General features: G+C 44.2%; 1 protein-coding gene across 1 annotated transcript in view; it reads left to right on the forward strand.

Annotated features, from left to right (window-relative positions):
* The window catches only part of B3GALNT2 (beta-1,3-N-acetylgalactosaminyltransferase 2), a 93,381-nt gene that overhangs the window by 46,152 nt on the left and 26,528 nt on the right, over nt 1–20,701 (forward strand). The window contains exons 8-11 of the mRNA XM_019526721.1: nt 6,195–6,305; nt 7,040–7,118; nt 9,493–9,676; nt 11,502–11,627. Of these exons, the coding sequence (XP_019382266.1) occupies nt 6,195–6,305; nt 7,040–7,118; nt 9,493–9,676; nt 11,502–11,627 (500 nt within the window). The remainder of the gene's footprint in view (nt 1–6,194; nt 6,306–7,039; nt 7,119–9,492; nt 9,677–11,501; nt 11,628–20,701) is intronic.

A 20,701-nucleotide genomic window follows, 5' to 3' on the forward strand; every position in this document is an offset into this window, starting at 1 on the left:
CCCCTTTTTTTTTTTTTTTTTTTAGAGATGAGTGTGGAAGACTTCCAGAGGCACAGACAGATCTCTCAGTTTTCCAGTCTCCTGCTTTCATGGTGGGGGTGGGGAGAGTCAAGTTTCAGTTATGACTGCAAAATGTGTAGTGGGTGTAAGTGATGCAGAGGCATCTGTCTAAGCTTGCAGAGATCTGGAAGCAGTAGCTCTGAAATATAGACCTATTGTTTCAACAGATACTAACTCAAATCCTGATGATACTTTAAATTTCAGTGTCAGCTATTTCACTGCTCATTAGAAAATATAGGAAAATAAAGGAGGCATCGTACTGAAGTGTGTGCGTGTGTGTGTGCGCATGCATATGTACACATGAAAACCTATGTAGGGGTGCATAAAGGTTGCGTATGCCTTTTGCAACCCATCTGCCAAGGTCAGGGGGAATAATGATCCATGTAATTTTCCGGAAGTGGGAGCACAGCTTTCAAAAATTTGGGAAATCCTGCTGGCAGGGGAGGTGTGGGGTTTTTAAAGTTGTTGCTGATCCTGAGCATTTTTCTTTAAGCTGTAATGCTTGGATCCAAAGTTTTGTTATCCCATTAACGATGTCTTGTAGGCCTTGAGTTTGGGTTGTTTTGTAAGGATATGTTTGTAGCGGAAGGGAGTTGTTAAATAAAGCAAAAGAGAGGCTAGGCAGACAAAGAAAATAGGATGGGCATTACTACAGTGAGGCTACTATCTTACAGTCACTGCTCACTTTGCACACCAACTTTAAACAGGAGCACTGGCTCAGGCAAGCTGCCAGCTCTCGGGAATATGTACTGTGTTCTAATCTTATAAATATTTTAGATGTTAAGTGGGTTTTCATTCATTTATATGCTGCTTCTTACTATTGTCAGACCAGTGTTGTGATACATACACTACATCAGTGCTTCCCTAACTTTTCCTCATCATGGCCCCATTTCCTCCGCAAGGCCCCTCACTCCCAACCCACAGCCCCCCCACCCCTGTGACCCCATCTGCTGATGTTACAACCCCATTTCGGGTCGCGACCCACAATTTAGGAACCACTGCACTACATCATATAGAAGCCATATTTCTCACTCTGGATCAGGATGATTTTAGGTCATGGGAGAAACAGTTAAATGGTTTCTATGAAAGGGAAGAAAACTGAGACAAGTATGAATTTGGGGCCAGTTTAAACCCTGACTTCATTCCAATGGCTTCACAAGATTGAATACACTGGGAGCCAGTTCCTTGTAAGAGGAGGAAGCACTTGATCGGTTGTTTTATCTCCTTAAAAAAATTTGTTTAATATTCCACCAGAGTAGTGTGTTGGCAGCATAGCTTGTCAAGTAAGCAAATATCCTGCAGTATTTTCTATGTGATTTACTGGTGCTTAAATTTCTTCAGGGGAAGGAAATGTAAATTATTGTGATGTGCAGAATATGCTGTATTTTTATTTTAGAATGTTGTTTGGCCAACAGTTTAGTGATAGGGGATTGGTTTCTGCAGGGCTCTGATGTTATTAATGTAAATCTTTGAAGACTTTTTCAAGATACCAAAATCCAAGACCGTTATAATATATTTCCTCTTAGCATCTCTAAACACTAATGCATCTCCACACTTGGATATAAATTATTGCATTCTTATTAAAAAGAAAGATCTAAAGAATTTCTCTTTTCTAAATAAAATAACACCAACTCTTTTTTGCTATGAGGGCCTGCTCTGTTGTTCTTCCTGTCCCACATGTGTTGTAAATCTACATGGTGATGTGATGTTAGGGGCCTAAAGTTGGGATTCAGACAGTGCTGAGAAGGAAGATGCTTAAATCAGCCAGTAGGAGAGAAGGGTATGTCTCTACCTTGGATTTAGGCACCTGTGAGAAATTGGGATTCACAGCCCCAAACTCCTGCCAGCCCAGAGGTGCCTGAGTGGCTCGCTCTTTTCTTTAACCATAGGAGGGGGAGGAGGTGATGGTGGTAGTTTCCATCTTATATACAGTACCCAGGGGGCACTTATTTAGTAAATGGGAGACCAAGGTTTTAGGCGCTCCTTAGCCTGAGGGAATGGAAAGCTCATCTCCCATCTCCCGTGAGTGCCCTAACCACCAGGCAGCAGGTTAGTCAGAGCGGGGTACTGTGTCCAGGATCTGAATTACGGAGAAGCTTGCGGGGGGGTGTTGAGCCCTCCCATAAGAGACAAGAGCCCTCCTGTAAGATTTGAAAAACATAACCTGGGGGGTCTCTGATTTTATTAGGGCATTGTGATGAGCAGCCCAATTGTTTTTGCAGAGCTCCCCAAGAGGCAAAGTGTAATTCGAAACCTGACTGTGTCCATCTCTCCTGTTGAAGCTGGGACAAAGAAATGCAGGATTGATAGAGGAGAGAGAACAGCCCTGGGACGAGAGAGGGAGCCCTGGCTTCCAGTCTGTTCTCAAGACTGCTCGTGCATATTATCCAGCAACCCTTCAATGCAACATGCAAGAGAAGGGCCCAGTATCCAGGGCTCCCCTTTCCCGGGGGAATCCCCTCATTGCAGAGCTCCAGGGAGATCGTCCTCCATGCTGGGATCTCGCATTCCTTTCCACAGCTTCACAGGATGGAGACGGTCCCCGCTCCAGCCTTTCTACCAGCCTCCCAGACAGGGCATCTGTCTGGGAGGTGAGGGATGTGGTTTGTGCCCCTTCCGGCTAAGGAAGGCATCGAGCTCAGATCTGACTTCCTGGCAGCTTCTCTAACTTGTATTGTGTAAAAGGGGGGCTCCTCCTCGGCTAGCTGTGTTTTTTGAATGAAAGCGACTGGATGCTGTACTTCATACTGCACTCAGTGCTCTCTGCCTGGTAAGCACACTCTGAGTCTAGGAAGATGAAGACCCTCAGGGAACTCAGGCCTGGGGACCCACAGTTTGCAAACAGACGTAGGTAGGACTTAGGCACCTGGGCACTTGGCTTGACTGACCTGGCACCAGTTGTGGGTTCTCTCAGCAGCACGGCTTTAGGCACCTAAGTAAGCTTTCTGGTGAAAACTTTAGTGCCTCTGGCCTCTCAGTTTCTTAAGAGATGAGGGTGGCTTTTGGGGGATGGATGAAAGTGCCTGATTTTTTTTTTCTTGGATGCAACTGTAGGTGTGTACGTTCCATTTTGGATTTGGCTCATTGTTCTCTGTGGCATTTAGGATATTGGAGCAGGCAGCCTCATCTGGAAGAGATTCACAGCACACATTTCAATATGCAGTCATGTTGAGGTGGATAGATTTTGTAGTGAAGTGTTTAATTGCCATAAGCTGGGTACAAGGCTACAAATGTTTCCTACTCTTCCATCTTTAGAGATTGAAAGTATGAAAGAACCTCACCCATCTTTCAGCTAAGGTGCTACTTTTCCCACCCCCCATCATCCTAAGAGGGATGGAGGGAAATAAAACATCAGAGCAAGCATCTGGCAGGCCAGGTTGTCCAAGGCAGAGTCAATCACGCAGATATTAGTGGAAGGACCAGGACAGCACAGCCAGCAAACACTGGGGCTAAGGGGCTCTTATGGACAAGTTTTAAAGTAGCATATGTTTTGACACAGAGCTCCAGACCACTCATGTAGAAGTAGGACTCTGTGCCATATGTACACTCTGTTACTAATGAGAAGTAAAACAAGAAAAGACACAACACTGTTTTACATTAGGAAAGGAGTTTGACAAGGGTGCATTCTGTCAATACACCTGTTCAGTCTTCATTGTGAATGCCAGGGCTCTCCAGTTGCTAGAAGGGTGGAATTTAAATAAGGAGAAAATAGATTATGTGGTCTCAGGTGTGCTGCTAATGATCTCCTTTCAGCATTTCTAGGCCTGAAGTTTCCATTAGGAGCTTAGAAACAGAGTAGCTAAAGGCTAAAGCCATTAGTAAATTTGCTTACAAATCTCTCGCCTTATAAAGCAATAATATTTTGCACCACCAAAACACCTTGCTTTCAACGATCTTGAATACTAATTGATTTAGCCTTTCAACATGTTTTTGAAGTAGACCTGGAAAGTGTTATCCTATTCCCTTTTATGCAGGAGGAAAAGGAGTCTCAAGCCTGCAAAAAATGTGAAAATAGGAAAAAGCAGCTACTGAAATACTTTGTAAATATATCACCAGGGGAAGAAGAGATGCTATCTGATTTTTCACAGTGGAGGATGTTGGGAAGTCATGCCATTAATTATTTACAAAAAGGCTTAGTAATGAGCCATTTGTCTTTTCAGTTCAGAAATAAAGGCAAGCAGAGTGAAGGTATTAAGCATAAAAGTTGGCTTTGTCAGAGGACTGACTGGGTCTGTTCCTGAGTGAATCTAGGATTTTGAAAAGGTGGGTGTAGGTGGTATGTGATACATCACCATCATATATAACACAACACAGTCTTCTCCAGTTAAAAATAAACTAGAGAATTTACTACTATGCTATTCCATTTGAGATCAAAGCAAAAACTAATGCAGTTTTGTTGGAATGTATATTCATTGGCTATATTATATTTTGTGAATAAAAACCAGAAGTTAGTGTTTTAGCTAGAGATAAAAACAGCCTGCAGAGCTGTGAAATAGGAGCTAGGTTACCAAGAGCAGCTAACAGACATCAGTCAGCATTGCAGAAGAAAGGCTAGCATGATTAGTGAAATATCAAGACCATTAAAAAGGAGAGAGGGTCATTAACACCTGTGGAATGAAGAGTTTAGAAGGAATCAGGTAGATTATAATGATCCATTAAATCAATTGACTCCCTCACTGCTGCCTGAATAGAAATGCTGCTGCCACTGCCAGAAAGTTGGTTTTAAACTTTGCGTGGTGCAGGAATCAAAGGCAGTGGGGAGCAACCCCACCACTGCACCACCCCCACCCCCAGATCTGGCCCTCTGTTCATTACTAAATTGAAATTAAAAACCAAGAGATGAGGGACTTTTGCAGTGTGTATCCATGATTGAATATTGAGCATGCCACAGTGATGAAAAATGACCAGTTGGTGGATGATATTGAGAAGTCTGATGAAGCTACAGGAAGCTGAACTGTTTTGGAACTCAGTCAATTAAGAGAGTCTATGGAGAGTGCAAAGCAGGAACTGAAGAGTGGCATACAGGTAGGCTGGCAAACCATTCTGATCATTGATGAGTTGTCAGCAATCATGGATAATTGTAAATAATGAGAAAGTTTTGCTTGCGTGCACACAACAGCCACCTGCCTTTGTGGTCATTGTACCGACATTTTCAGTTGCAGGTTGGGAGGTATTGATCTAAACCTCAGCCACATCTTGCTGAAAAGAAAATCGTTTAATGTTTGTGAAACTTTTGATGGATCTGTTGTATGTTTTTTCTGGTGAGGACAGGCTTGCTTTAAAAATGAGACAACTTAAAATTAAATTTTAATTTAATAATTATAATTTAAATTATCCTTCATCCCTTTTTGCCTCTTTCTCACCATCTGAGAGGTTTCATCAGTAAATTATTGTAGCATTTACATATCTATAGGTATCCATATATGCAACATTCAATGGATCAGTGAAGAAGCTAACTGAAATGGGTTTTTTAAATAATTTTTAAAAAAACCCTCTTAAGATCATATATGCCCAAGAGATAGCTTTAAAGTGACAATTAAAAGCCTGAGGGTGGGTTGGGGGAAAGGAAGGGAGTGAAGAAAATCCTTATATCTTTTACTTGCCTGCCAAGATGGGCCTGGGTCCTGTGATGGTCCTGCAACAGCTAATGACAGCTGTGCCAGGGCAGCAAAGGCAGTTCCATTTCTTCCTCTGAGTTCACTGATTTTCAGATTTCTTTTAATGTATTCTGTAATGTATGTTTTTATAGTTAATTAGAAAAACATTTCAGGTTACCTCTTTTTTAAATACAGTTCAGTTTTTTAAACATCTGGAAAACAAACTTTCTTTGTAGGTTTCTATTAAATTTTAATATGGCTCCTAACGTGGAGAAATATATTGTTTGGCTGAAAAGCTTAACTGTTTTGTACGCTTCATCCTTTTATTTCTGATTTGTTTTGTTGCCATCAAGGCTAACAAAGATACCTTTGCTGTGTTACAAAACCAATATTTATATCAAGCTGGATCTCTCAAAATTAGAAATATTTTGTTTTGCCCTTAAATTTTTGTGTGCGACTATGAGATACTACCCTGCATGTATGTGTAAGCATATGTTTGTCTTCATAATGGTGAACTGCCATATGCTTTTTTCACAGAGTTTTGAAGGCACAATTGTATGGGAAAGCCAAGACTTGCAGGGCCTTGTTTCTAGAAACCTTCACAAAGTGATGGTGAATGACGGAGGGGGTGTGCTCAGAGTCACTGCGGTGCGTCAGTCTCACTTTCCTATCCTTCCTGCATTTTTCTATAAACTTCAGTATAAGAGATAATTTACGTTTGACTTCCTTAATTGGTTTAAATTTAAACTTGTACTACCAGGGGATCACTTGGGCCCTTTGGTGTACAAAAATAATGGTGCCACTAAAGGTCTTTTTTCATTCTTGATGGGAATGAAGTTGGCTTGTTCCCTCTGGGTGCATTGAAACTAATGGGTCAAAATTCACTGTTTGTGAAGCTCTGTTAAAGTCAGTGAAGTCAGTTTTTTACTGTGGTATATTCTGGCTTAGTTACTGAAATCCTGGCATAATCATTTCTTTCTGTGTCAGCATTTTAGATCACAAGCATGGAGAGCTTTAGTCAGGGTTGTTTTAACTTTTCTTTTTAATTTCAAACCTAGCTTTCCAGTCCTATCTGGAGTAATGGAACAAAAAGAATTAGCAACTCTGAAAACTGCAGCATCAATTTTTTGACATCCAGGTGCTTTTAATTTTTATGGCAATTGAGCATCTCAAATTGTTTAGGCATTTATGAAAATTTCGACCTAAAATTATAATGATAAGATCTTACTATTTCATATATGCACATGCTGAAAAATGAGATACTGAAAATAGTTTTATTTTTATTCTTAGTTATCACAAAGGTGTATACTTTTAAACAAGTCACTAAGAAACGCACATCAGGAGCGAACATTGAACTTTTTTTTTAAATCACTCTCCATCAGGCAGGGGAAGGTTCATTGCCACATGAATTTACAGAAGGTGTGGAGGGAATATCAGGAGGCTTTATCTACACTATTCAGGGTAAGTAGAAAGAGGTAGTAGGACAGCCTCTATTGCTATACAATAGGACATTTAAATGACTGCCTTGAAACAGCTGATGAAACTATGTCCACTGTTACTTCACTGGGCTAAAAAGTTCTACTTTTAGGATAATCAGTCTATTCCTCTAGAAAATAAAATGTGGTGATGTTCTCACAGCCTTTCTGCTTGCTGCTTATTCCCTGGCTTAGCTGATGTTGTCAGTTCACTATCTTTTCATCACTACAAGTAACCTTTTTATTTTTGATCCAAGCTCATTTTCCTGCCTTTGTCCTTGATCCTTGTTATCAAGGCCATGTTTTAAAAAAGAAAAAAGTTCATAGTGGTTGTCTTATGTCCCCTCTACACATTACAGGTATTGCTTGAGACCAGCTGCATGTGCAAAGTACTTATCACACTATAAAAATTGCCAGCCAGCTATAAAGTGCACAAAACCCCTGGGGTCAGAGGATCACTACAAGGACAATCCCAGTGGGGTGGGAAACCTCCAGGGCCAGAAAATTGCTGCAGGGGGTGATCTCCGCATTCTGGGGTTGCATGAAACTTCTGGGCCCAGAGGATCACTGCTGTGGTGATCCTCTGGCTCAGGGGGTTTCACACCCCACCAGGGTGGGGAGATTGTGATCCTCCTGCCCTGCAGGGCATGGGGCACCCCTGCGGCTGGGAGCCCCTCAGCTGGGGTGTGCGAGGTTCCTAGCCACAGGAACTTGGTTATTGGGCTCCCTAAGGTGCAATGGGATCTAATGCATGATCTCACAGTTGCACTTTCTGCCATGCACGTGTGCTGTGGCAGGAGGCACGATTGTGTGAATTGCACATTAGATCCCCTCGTGTCTTTACCTGATGTGGAGAGGGGGCCTTAAAGAAGTCAGCTTTTTGCCAGTAATTAATGTGGTATATCTGGCACCGCAGTGGTACCTATTGATGAGTGCTGACTCCTTAATGGTGATAAACCTGACTGACCTAAAATGCTCTTAACCTGTGTCAGCAGCACAGTTACCCTTTCTTCCCATTTGAGAAGATTGAATATAGAGCCTCTGGGAGCCCTTTCAAACTCTGTGGTCTTTGGGCCATTAGTACTGAAGTTGACAGATACAGTGGCCCCATGGATAGTGCTACAATGCAAAAAAGTTCATGTTTTTCAAAAAATCAGGACAAGTTTCTGTTTCAGAATGAAAAGAAATGAGTTATTTAACCTGTTTTTAAAATGATACCTGAGGGTGAGTCCACCAGCTTATTTGTAGAACCTCTCAGGCACCTAGAAGAAACATAGGACAAGCACAAGGCTTTGCTCATACTAATAACTATCTGTCTACACCACAGATCTTTACTATATAACAAGGTTGTAAACACAGCAACAGCTATGTTACAGCATTATTCTTATGCTGTGGTGAGGTAGGACTAGGAGATAAGATTGAGCAGTCCCATCTCCCAGACATCTGTGCAGGAGCAGGTTCAAAAATGCATTGAATATACCCAGGGAATGTCTGTCCAGTTTCCCTTAATGCAAAGCTGGCTGACATGGGAGTATCTGGGGGCTGCAAAGTCTGCAGGCTGCACCAGCATGGACCAGGTCTTCCCTGAGACCATGTCCACCCCTGTGTGAATGCTTCCTTCCCCATGCTGCTCTAAACACATTGTACACAGGTGCTCACAGTGCTGCATACACAGGCCCCTGGCTCCCCAAGGTGCGGGATGTACTGCTATGCCCTGCACTGCCCTGGGGCAGAGTCAAGAAGCAGAGGGAGGGGGAGCCTGAAGCCCTCCACTGCCTAGGGGCCACATATTAACCCCTCATGTACCACGTGCCCCATGGGTCACACATTGGACAACCCTGCCTTAATGCATTTATGCAGCAATGTCAGGTCAATGTGATTTTGCTGTGACAATATGCTGAGCTTCAGTAGTTGTTTATGACAGCATAGCTATGCTTAGTACAGCTGTCAGTCTTGGTTTGTATTAGACATTCACCCAGTTTGGATTAACTGAAGTTCACTAGAGCAGCCTTCCCATTTTTTGAGGATAAAAGGAAAAGAATAAAATATCAGACAACTACTTCTGTTAAACAAGAGTTAGTATTTTGGAAGTGTTTCCATGAAGCAAAGTAATGTTCTGCAAGACGAACACGTACAGTCTTCAGATAATCCTGTAATATTATAATTTTAATCATTTAAATTGTTAAAACCTTGTGGCTGTTTTTTAACTACTTGCAGAATTTCCTAATTTATCTCAGTGTTTACTGGCAAATTGAATCTATAAATATGAGGATGTGGTATAAGAAAAATTACACAATTGCATGGGGACAGTAGTAATAGGGACATAATTTTGTCTGCATAATTTTTCCTCCCTCCTTCAGAAGGTGATGCTCTCTTAAAAAACCTTCATACTCGCCCTGAAAGGTTTGAAAGCCACTTGAAAAACCTGGAAGAAGAGGATACCTTGTTGAAAGAAGAAAGTAGGATCTACGATGATATTGTATTTGTAGACGTAGTTGACACATACAGAAATGTTCCAGCCAAACTGCTGAACTTCTACAGATGGTAGGTTGGAAACAAACATAACTAAAGCACTCCCTAAGAATATATTTCTGGTGCAGGGTAGTCCATGCTGTTACAGAACATGTAGCCTGCAGTGATTTCTTTTTCTTTAAGTTTTAATTATTTTTCTCACTGCAAAAGAAAGAAAACTGGTGATAAAAACCGACAATGCTGCCATGAAGGCCATAGTCTCTGCCTTAATAAAAGCAAACCTGCAGCACAGACTTGCTCTACAAATCAGTCTGCTGTACTATCTCACACCAGGGTTAAATCATATTCTGTTTTGATTGTTGTTAGTTTTCTTCATAAGGTTGGCCTCAGCCCTACCTGAAGTCACTGCTCATTTAAATTGCTAATCTTCAGATAAGTCTAATGCTGGCATTATACCATAGACTTATCTGAAGACTAGCAATTTAAATGTCAGTGTTAGATGCTGGTTGACAACAGGAGGCCTGACCCAAAGCCCACTGAAGTCAAAAGAAAAGTGGGAGTTGAGTTTTTGAAAAGGTCCAAAAGGTTCAACACTGGCAGGTCTTTTGTGTTCTCTATTTTAACTGCAATGCAGATTTCATCTGAAAGAAAGTACTCAGTGTCTCACAGGCTCCGTCCCCACTCTGGAGGGCTTCAGAAGGCCTTCCACATAGTTCAGAGCACTAGTTATAATCATAGCACCCACTTGCAACCATAGCCTGTGGGTTACCTGTTGGGGTGTACAGAAAATGTCAGAACTGTGCCTACAACACCTGGAGTGTCTAAAATATGGGCTCATATTAGATGTAAAGACCTTGGACCTGCTTCCTTATTGTTATTTCTGTAAATATGGAGAAACTATTGAAGCTAATTAAATTATATGTTTTGAGCCTGTGTTCATTCTTCCTTTGTTTTAAATGATAACTTTGAAGAACTACCGGTATCATTCCAAACGCCCCATAGAAATTGTTTGAGGGGGATAGGAAGTGCACAGATGATTAACTGAAGCAGTCGGCCAGTGTTCAAAAGGGTTACAAAAAAGTTTTCATAATAAGCTAAAGTACAGTTCTTCCTAGTGTCTGTATTGTCTGATTGCACATTAGCAGAAATGTATCTCCTTTTCAGTTTCTGGAATAATGGTTATAAGGAAAATATTTTTCTCTTCAGGGAATGTGACTATATAGAGTGTTCTTAAAAATATGAACAAAAGTGTGAACAAGTCCTTTAGGGATAACTCAGGGAATAATCTCATTCTAGTTCTTAGAGTTTCTCCTTTCCTGCCAGTTTCTCCCATCTGTAAAATAATAGCAGTACCTTCCAGCGGTGCTGGGGATTACTCATTTTAATGTGTGGAAACTGCCTTACAGAGAATAAGCACCAAATTATTGCTACAGATCATTCCTGGGACACTTTCCCAGTTGTATCGCACTTGAACCAACTATATAGCGTGCAGAAAACTAGTTAGGCCACTCACCCTTTATATAGCCTGTGGCCTTAACAGCTGTGGTGCAGTCATCAGCAGGAGCTTGCATCCTTCTGGGGTCAGTACTATTTCAGACAGATTCATTGTAAATTAATCCTGCCATCTGTCCTGGACTGCAAAATTCCTTCCTCAAGTTTCTTGCAGAAATAAACCCATGCCATGAGGCGATGTCATAGTCGTTATGCGGTCCTCCTTTAGAACCAGCAGTCAGTCCTCACCATGAGTCTGTAGCATAACCATTTAAAAAGACAGGGAAGAATGGCTTACCTCTCTAGAGGGTCCCTACCATTTAGATTGCGTATAGGTTTTGTTACAGAATTTTAATGTGGTTTTGAATTGCTTTCCAGTAAATCACTATTTTTATCTTGACAACAGGACAGTAGAATCAACAAGTTTTGATTTGTTGTTGAAGACAGATGATGACTGCTACATTGATTTGGAAGCTGTGTTTAACAGGATAATGCACAAAAAATTGGACAGGCCAAATATTTGGTGGGGAAAGTAAGTCTCAAACTCCTCCTTTTGGTGGTTTATATGGGTAATTTTTTAATGTATGTTGCTTTTAAAATTCAGTTCAGAACACTCTTTCATGGAGTCTACCTTATGTCCATGGAAGCCAATTAAAAAACTATATAACATCAATAAGAACAGGATTCTACTCATTTGGGTTGCAGAATGTACTCCTTTTTATAACTGTTTTATAATGTGCTCTTATGATAGCTAGAGCTTTTTCAGATGCTGATACGTGGCTTAAAATGTGGTGGATGGCTTGATGTAGCGCACTTCTCTGTGCCGCATAGGAGTCAATAGACATTTATCTGGGAGAAAATATGGTGCAGCTAAAACTGCAAGTGTGTGTCAGTATTTGAATTTTAGCTTTTTAAGGCCTATATGACTTTTCTGGGTGATATTTTTTAGAAGTGAAATGTGTAGGAGGGAACAAAATCGACCTTACAATCTGTTTTGTGTGTTCTGAAGATTCTGAATGCCAGTGGTTAATACTGTTGTTTGCTTTGCTACAGGTTTGTATTAGCAGTAGAAACCCCCAACTGTCCTCTGCCCATGGGCTACAGCTTCCAGCTTCCCACAACTGAGAGTTTACAGTGCAGCTCTGAATACTGTCAATGCAAAAATATAGTGAATGTTGAAATAGAATTAGCTATCAGACACTCACCTTAGCAGTGAAGATAGTTAACCATTAACTCAGTTTGCCACCAGAGGTGGTGGATTCTCCGTCACTTGACTTTTTAAGTCAAGATTGAACGTCTTCTCAAAAGTGTGCTTTAGCTCATCCAAAAGTAAGAGCCTTGATGCAATAAATACTATGGCTCAGAACAGATATTGCATTTGTCCCTGGATAAGTTGTGCCTGTGTTTGTTCTGAATCAGAAATATCTCAGGATTGGTGTGTACACCCTTCTAATCAGCAGGGATCCGGGTTTTCCGTTCACCATGGAAAACGCAGTAAAACCTAGATTTTCTCATTTTAAGGAAAAAACCTGGGAAACAGCAGGTTTCCTGTTGCAAGCTGGCAGAGTTCCTGCAGTTGAGCAGGGCTGGGGCTGGGGCTGGGGCTGCTGTCCAGCCCGGACAGCACGTGGGGCTTGGGGCCCAGGGCTGGAACGCGTGGCTGCAGGACCCAGGTGGGGAGCAAGACAGAGGTGTGGGTGGCTTGTCTAGGGGGTAGGAGGGCTGGCTCCCCAGTGCTGTGTGCACTCCTGGGGAGGGCATGTGTCCCCAGATTTGTGTTTGGAACAGGGTGGATGCCTGCTGCGGGCTTGGGGCTCCCTGCCCTGCTGCCCTCCCACAGGGCATCTGTGGCCCAGCAGGTGGGACCCAGCACGGCAGAGTAGAGTGGAGCAGGGAAGCTTGGTGCCACCACTGGGAGCCCTGCACCGTCAAAGTGAGGCACCTCCTGCACACCCAGCAGCAGCAGGGGCAGCAACACCAAGTTGTAACCCTCATGGGTTGCCTTGCTGTGGTGGTGCACGGCTTGCAGTGGTGGCATCAAGTTGCTCTGCCCTGCCTCACTGGATCTCACTTGCTGGGCTGCGGGGGCCCCAGGGGAGGGCAGCAGGGCAGGGAGCCCTGAGCCCACGGTGGGCAACCCACATCCACCCCGCCCCCCCCGATGGGCTCTGGTCTGGCTGTGCTGCCTGTGGGGGAAGGGGAGCCGGGCTCCACTCCACCTCAGCAGCCATTGCCTCCTGTGGGGAGCAGCCAGGGCTTGGGTGCTGCTGCAAGGGGCAGGGGGCTGTGAACCCGGGTCCCTGGCCCCGTAGCCCTGGCAGCTGGGAGACACCTCTGACAGGGCTCTGGGGGCTGTGGGTGGGGAGTGAGGGGCACCAGCAGGGCTGGGGGGCTGTGGCTTGGGAGGTGAGGGGCAAGGGCATGGGCAGGGCACCAGCATATTAGGGCTGCTCAGTGCCACAAAGCAGTGGGGGTGGGGAGACAGCAGCTGCTAGACCCGCATCCTGGTGAGCAAAGAGGCAGGGGGAGCTCTCATTTTCCATGATAAAACCAAAATTAAACACCAGAATGTATAAGTATTTAGAATGTATTTTAGTATACTGATTGAGGCACTGATGCACTTCAAAATCACTTTAAATTGTAAATGTATCAATAAAATATTGTGTTCAACTGATACCAATATAGATAGATAGATATGGTAGCATTTTATTTTAAACCCTCCCCCTCCCAATCCATGTTTTTTCATGATTAAATCAGAGAATTTGCTATTTTTTATCTGAGAAAACCAGGATTCCTGCTAATCAGGGTTGAGTGAGTGGCTGAATGCACTCCTACTTTTCTACCATTGATTCAGTCATGCAAACCCAGTACAACCATTCAGATGCACTTTGCAATGTCACGGGATAAAATGTTAGGACTTCTTACCCTGTGAACCTTTTTGGGGTTATCCTGGAACAGTGAACATGGAGCATCTGAACGATTGTACTTTGTTCTGAGATAAAATGGTTTATTCTGGGACAAATGCCACGTCTGTTTGTAGCTTTTTGTGAAATTCTGTGGAGGTGTTACACAGACGGTCGGATGAGATAACTGGGACAGTTCCTTGTGGCTTTAAAATCTATGGCTGCAGCATTAGATCGTATTGTATGCAGCTTCATATTTTAGTTCCATTTTTGAAAAGTGTTCTTAAAAAACAAAAAAACCCCCCAAAACCAAAAATAACCCAAAACCTTAAACTACTTCAGAGTCCCTCCACCCCTGTCAGGGAAACCACTGGTCCCCAGTTCAGAATTTAGATCCACCTTGCAGGAGCTTTGCAACTCACTGAAGTCCAGGGAGTTATATTGGGAACTGGTGAGAGGCAGAACCGGGTTCTTTATTCTGAGCAAAGATTAAAAACAAACAGGAAGCTTCAGAAATCTGTGCTTGTAGTGCCCAGCTCTTCCCGGGGGAGGTCTGCTTTACAAACTGAAGGAGGTTTTCCTTACCCTTCCTTTTCAAGTAACTGGCAGGTTTTAGGCCTTTCCCAGGCTTTTAGCAATACTCAACTTGGCATTCTCATTACTGTTTACAGCAGACTGTTTAAAGTGACCTTGGCCTTGAGCTGGGCAGGACAGAGGTTTAAAAGAGTTGCATGGCAGAGTTGTTAAGTCTTTTGTAGCCGGGAAAACAAGAATTCCACAAGTCCAGTCCTAATGATTGTCTCTCTTGATGTCAGCTCAGGCCAGAGACATCCCCTGTTCCCTTATTTTAGTCACCTGGGCTTCTTGCCATGTCTAAACGTGATCAAAAACAGGACAGTGCTCACAGTTACGAACTAACATATATTTTATTGCTAAAGAAGAAGGAAAAGGGGGGAAGAATAAAACACAAGTGGTAAAAGGGGGTTAAATGGAGAACATGCAATGGAGATCAGAACCTTGAGTATGCATCCTCCTCTGGTAGGATCGCTTGTACCTAGGTAAGGTGAGACCAACATTCATTGCTTGTATTGTAGGTGAGCAAAGTAATTTTGATTCAGGGTCAGCAAATCCCATTTAATCCTGAACAGGTTTTAATGGTTTGTAAATAGACAGAGCTGAGCAATCTCAGTAAAATCTGATGCAACAGAAAGGAAGAAAGAAGTATTTAAACTGGTTGCATGCAAATCTTCAGGAAGAAAACTGGAGAAGGGAAAATGATGGCTATGAGAAATTTTAAATTCAGATTAAACTGTGCTGTGTCTCACTGTTCATCCTGGTTAACAGATCTGCCCTATCCCACAATAAGTTGTCCAAAGAAATGGCATTTAACCAAAGAAGCTATTTTTGCCTTATAATGGCATTTCCATATCCTATTAAAGTCACTTCAGAAACTATTTAAATCTCACCCTGTGGCAGTGCTTTTGTAACCTCCCATCTGTTGAGACCTTTGATGTAGGGGAGCAACTGTGTTACAGAAATGAGGCTGTATTGAAAAGGGGCTGCTTTTTGTTTCCATGTTGTGAGTCCTTTGTTCATCGCCTTGCAGATGTCATTTGCTTGCTTGTAGACATGCTAGCATGGAAGCCTGATGAGGTGAAAATGAACAGATTGAGATGAGTTATATAGGAGTGAGTGAAAGAACATGTAAAAGTATAAGCAAAAAAGTATGTATCTTAGTTTGGAGGAATTTATGCTCTTCTTTTGACATAGTCTCACTGAAAGTGCATCCCTTTCCAGGGCTGAATTCAGATACCAGTTGCTGTCACCTTTCACTGGCTCAACACCTTGAGGTGATGGCTTTGGTAGCAGCCTCAGTCATTAATACAGTCTGCTAATGCATATGCTAAGCTTATGTTTGGATCTTAAACTTAAGTGATTCCACAAGAGACTCTTTAAACATCCTGGGAGAGATGGTTCTTGCACTCAAGTTTAGTAAGGAGTTGCTTAAGCATTTCCAGATACCTAATGAGTTTTCCAATTAATATACTCTTTTGTATTTAAATAGCTTCATACATTAATAACCAACTAGAACAAATCACCTTGCTATAGATTGCATAAAACATCTTCCTACTCCTATAAAATGGCATAGGGCAGCAGATACAAAACTTTGTAGATAATACTTCTTTTGAGAGATTAAGTATTTGAGGACAGGAAAAGTTTTGCACGTTGATAACATAAGTTAAAATTAACCAGTATCTCCTGCGAAACGTTTCCAAGCCATGAATGTTTTCCTTGAAGAATGAAAACTTCATAGTGTTTATAAAAGAAACTGGTTTCAATAAGGTTTTAGATCCAAAGGGTTTTTCCATTTGTAATGGGGAGGGGGTAACAAGGTTGGCTTCTTTAGTTTATAACTCTGAAAACACATCCTGGCAGAGATGAATCTGGTAGGGTTTGCACCCTGGGCAGCTGCAGGCTTCAGCCAGTGTCCAGGACTCGGGGAATGGAGCCATGAGGGCTCTAGGGTCCTGACAGCTACGGGGGAAGGTGTCTCCCAGCCAAAGAGTTAAGCTTTTTGCCTGCCCTCTTATCCACAGACGCTGCTGAATGCCATGCTGAACAAAAATGTAAAACATTGAATTCAGTGACTGGGGGGGTGTATGGGGACAACACCTTCCTGCCTTCACTTCCTGACTCTTCTCTCTGCACCAGACCTGTTGCTGCTGGAGTAGCAGTGTATGGCTGTGTCTGTTCTGGTGCCCTCTGCCTGCCCCCTAAAGAGCGCCCAGGATTCGTGCCCCCCTTGCCCACCGCTCATTATACTGCTACCCTGAGCACAACTGCTCTTTAGACTACCCTGACTAAAGCCCTTTTCTAGGTTGTTTTGTACAACTGGCTGTTTCTAAAACACAAATAGCCTAAGACATTTTTTTCCCCTCTAGGGATAAAAGTCACGTCTGTACCAAAATGGTGTTGGGCACAAGGCTGAGGTGTCCTGTTGTTTAAGAAGGTACTTTTGATTGGTTCCTCTTGTTTGGATGGTTTTCAACCACTGTTTGCTGTGTTTGTAATTGGCAATTGAAACCTACTGTCAAATTTTCGATACAAGGTGCAGTAACAACACTTACAGCATCCTTCAAAACATAGCGTAAAAGAAAATACAGAATGTCAAAACAAAACAGAACACACAAGCTGTGTAAGTGTTGGTAAACTTGAATGTGCGGGGTGGTTATAAATGCGGTTTCTGGCTGAGACAGTATCGTCCCGTCATAGGCCTGATGCTTGTCAATTGACGGAAAGTAAAAAAAATTCCGTAACTGGTTCAAACATTTAATGTTATTATACAAGTAGTAGAAACTATAGCTGTGGGGTCTCCTTTTTCAGGCAGGGCGAGTATGAAAACACTTTATTGTGTGATTCATTATAGGTGACGGCCCAGTTGTAATCATCTACAGTTATATTTGTATTGATTTTTTTTTTTTTTTTCCAGCAGTATGTTGAGGTCTCTTCTCCAAGGGTTGGTACCTCCAAGGGTTGGTACATTCACGTTTTCTTTGGGAACATTCATTGCCAGTGGTAGAGATACTAGAGATTCAGCAAGAATTACATTGCCGTCCTGAATTCATGTTGCCTTCTGCCTTTAATTGCTTGCAGTGGTGTAACTGCAGAGCCAGGGTTTTGCTTAGCAAAGTATGTGCATGTGTGTGTGAATGTAAATGTATGCGCCACGACTCAAAGTAACTAGCCTGAAGTGGAAAAGACATATTTGCTTGCAGCTGAGCATCTTTTGGGTGAACATCAATGCTTGTTAGACAGAGTGATACCGATGGTTATCATCAGGCATTATCTGGGTATGCCCTGTGGTAGTTTTATGCTTGCCTCTACCAAGCCATCAGCTCTACCCTACTAGGATCTACTGCATCCAGACTACTGTGCCAGTATTTAATGGCTCTAAAATAACTGTTGGGCTATTAGGAAGTTTACTGAGGCTGTTGAATTTACTTTATGATGGACTTAAGTCTTGTGCCTTCTTGTGAAAGGGGGAAAACTTGCTTTGTTGTCACGCGCATGCCACCACACGGGTGTCTGTCAAAGAAGGCAGAAGATCACAGAACAAAGTAATCCTTGAACTAGCCAGACAGCCTGCCTCATCTTCCAGACAGAAGTCAGAGGAAGAGCTGTGCCTTGTATCGTGCAAGGGAATTGTAAAGCACAGAATCCTTTGGCACAAAACACTCAGCCTCCTGCCTCAGATGAGCATGTCTGTTCAAGGAAACACTTAGCTATTCCCTAGCCCTCTTCTGCAGCAGCTTGCAAAATATTCTGTGGAGCAGAGCAAATACCACCAATTGCATGTACAGGGAATTGTATACATCACTTTTTAAAACTGACAAAAGAAAACACTAGAGCTGTGCTACTCTGTTCCAGAGGCCGTGTTTTAAATGGCAGACCTTTGGGCTGAAAGTGGCAGACTCTGAGAGAGGGTTCCTGGGGAGCAGCACCTAGCATGGGAGAAAACCCAGATTGCCGCCTGTCTAGGAGCCCTGTAATCAGGGGTGATCAGGGCTCCCAACTCTGCCGGGCTCCCCCTGGAACAGTAACTTTAGGACACAGTAGGTAGCAGGCTTCCACAATACAATATGCCGGGGAGTGGGGCAGGGGAGAGAGTGCAGGAAGCTTTGGGTCTCTGTAGACTTGGAGAACTCTGTTTATTTTTAATGTAACATCAGTGCTGGGAGCAGGGCTAGAAACTCGGTTGGGATCTTGAGGACAGGACTGGTTAGTGTCTTTGAATTGAAGACTTCACTGATTTGGTTTAAGGCTTTGCCACCAGATTGAGGAGCAAAGTCTGGGGCCCTGGAGAAAGAAGACTGGGGGAGGGAGGGAGAGGCCCTGCTTGTCTTGCTATACATACTTGCTGCCTGTCAATTCCTGAATTTCTCTCTGGTCACCCCACAGGCAGCAAGTCTGTGGCAGGTTTGCGGGTCTGAAACCAGATGATTTCTGACCTGGTGCTCTGCAAGCTTGAGACTTGCTGCCATGGTAATTCAAAGGCAAGACGGCCATCTCCAGAATGACTGGGACCCTCAACTTAGTTTAATTTCTGAATGGTCATTAGCAGGGATCCAGGTTTTCCGGTTCCCATGGGGAAAATGGAGAAAACCATGGATTTTACCTTTTACCAGAGGCAAACAAGGATTTCTCATTTTACTGGAAAAATCTGTGGATTTTGGACTTTTGCGAAGAGCTCGCTGGGGGCTGGCAGAGTTCCAGCTTGCGAGGGGCTGGGAGGGAGCGGGAGGAGGGCAGGCAGGCAGGGGGCACCGTATGCACATGGCTGCCAGGCAGCCTGGAGAGCAGCTCCTGCAGGTAAGTCTGGGCGTGGGGATTGAGGCCCCCATAGGGAGGGAGGGAGTTGGGCAGGGCAAGGGCTGGGGCTGCTGCCCAGCCGGGCAGTGCCCGGGGCTTGGGGCCCAGGGCCACAATGTACGGCCGCAGGGCCCTGGTGGGGAGTGGGACGAGACCGCTGGCAGCTTGTCCAGGGGGTGGGGGATGGGGACAGCTCTCCGTGACTGCACACACTCCTGAGGGCGGGGGGGGACCCACGCGTCCTAGATCTGTGCGTGGGACAGGGCAGGCTGGCTGCTGTGGGCTTGGCTGGGGGGGCTGCTCCCTGCCACTGCATGCATTCCTGGAGGGCAGGGATACCCACGCTCCCCAGATCTCTGCATGGGTCTAGGGCTGCTCATTTCAGGCTTCCACCCTGCTGCCCTCTCCCGGGGCCTCCACAGCTTGGCAGGGTCACACATGCCCGCCGGCATGTGGACTGTACTGGACTGCAACAGATCCAGCTGTTTCCTGATGCCCTCCTTCAGACGCCTCACCAGTGCCTGCACAATTGGTGCCAGCGGCCTGCCCCAGCCAGGAGCAGTGATCCCCTGGAACTTCTCCATTTTGTTCTCCAGTTCCCTCACTAGGGGGATCACCTGGCTAAGGAGGGCATCGCCAGCACTGAGGGCCTCAGTGGCCTCAAGGAAGGGCTTGAGGACCACCAAGATCTGGGAGATGGTATCCCACTGAGCTCTGTTAAGGGGGCCGCTGATCCCAATCTCCCCGAGCAAGGCCATCTCATGGATGGTTTTCTGTTGTTCAACCAGCCTCTCGAGCATCAGGTATGTGGAGTTCCACTGAGTCTCCACATCCTGCATGATTTTGTGCTGCAGGATGCTCAGCTCTGCCTCTTTCTTCCGCAGCACCTTGCCTGCCTTGATGCTGCAGTGGAAGTAGCCCGCCACCTTCCTGCATTTTGAAATCAACTGGGTGGTAGTGATGGCATCATCACTGGCAGCCCTATTCCCCTCCAAGGCATCCCTATGAGGTGGAACTTGTGTGCCACACAGCGGATGCCAACAAAGGTGCCATCCCAGACCGCCTTGACCATATTGGCCCCATTGTCAGTGACCATGAACCCGTGGGTGAGCTCGGCTTGCCCAATGAGCCACCCCTGCACCATGCGGTTCATGGCCACCATGATCTCCCTTGCTGTGTGGGATTCATCCAGCACCTGCACTTGAAGGAGAGTCCACTGATGGCCTGACCGATAGCACCAGTGCTCTGTGAGAGAGGTAGGTGTGATCGCCACCCCGGCTGCTGCAGATGTCCAAGGTGAAGTGCAAGGCTACCTGCAGCCCTGCCTTGCACA

The sequence above is a fragment of the Gavialis gangeticus genome, unplaced genomic scaffold (genome assembly GCF_001723915.1).
Source record: "Gavialis gangeticus isolate Ggan-Ray unplaced genomic scaffold, GavGan_comp1, whole genome shotgun sequence".
Lineage (NCBI taxonomy): Eukaryota > Metazoa > Chordata > Crocodylia > Gavialidae > Gavialis > Gavialis gangeticus.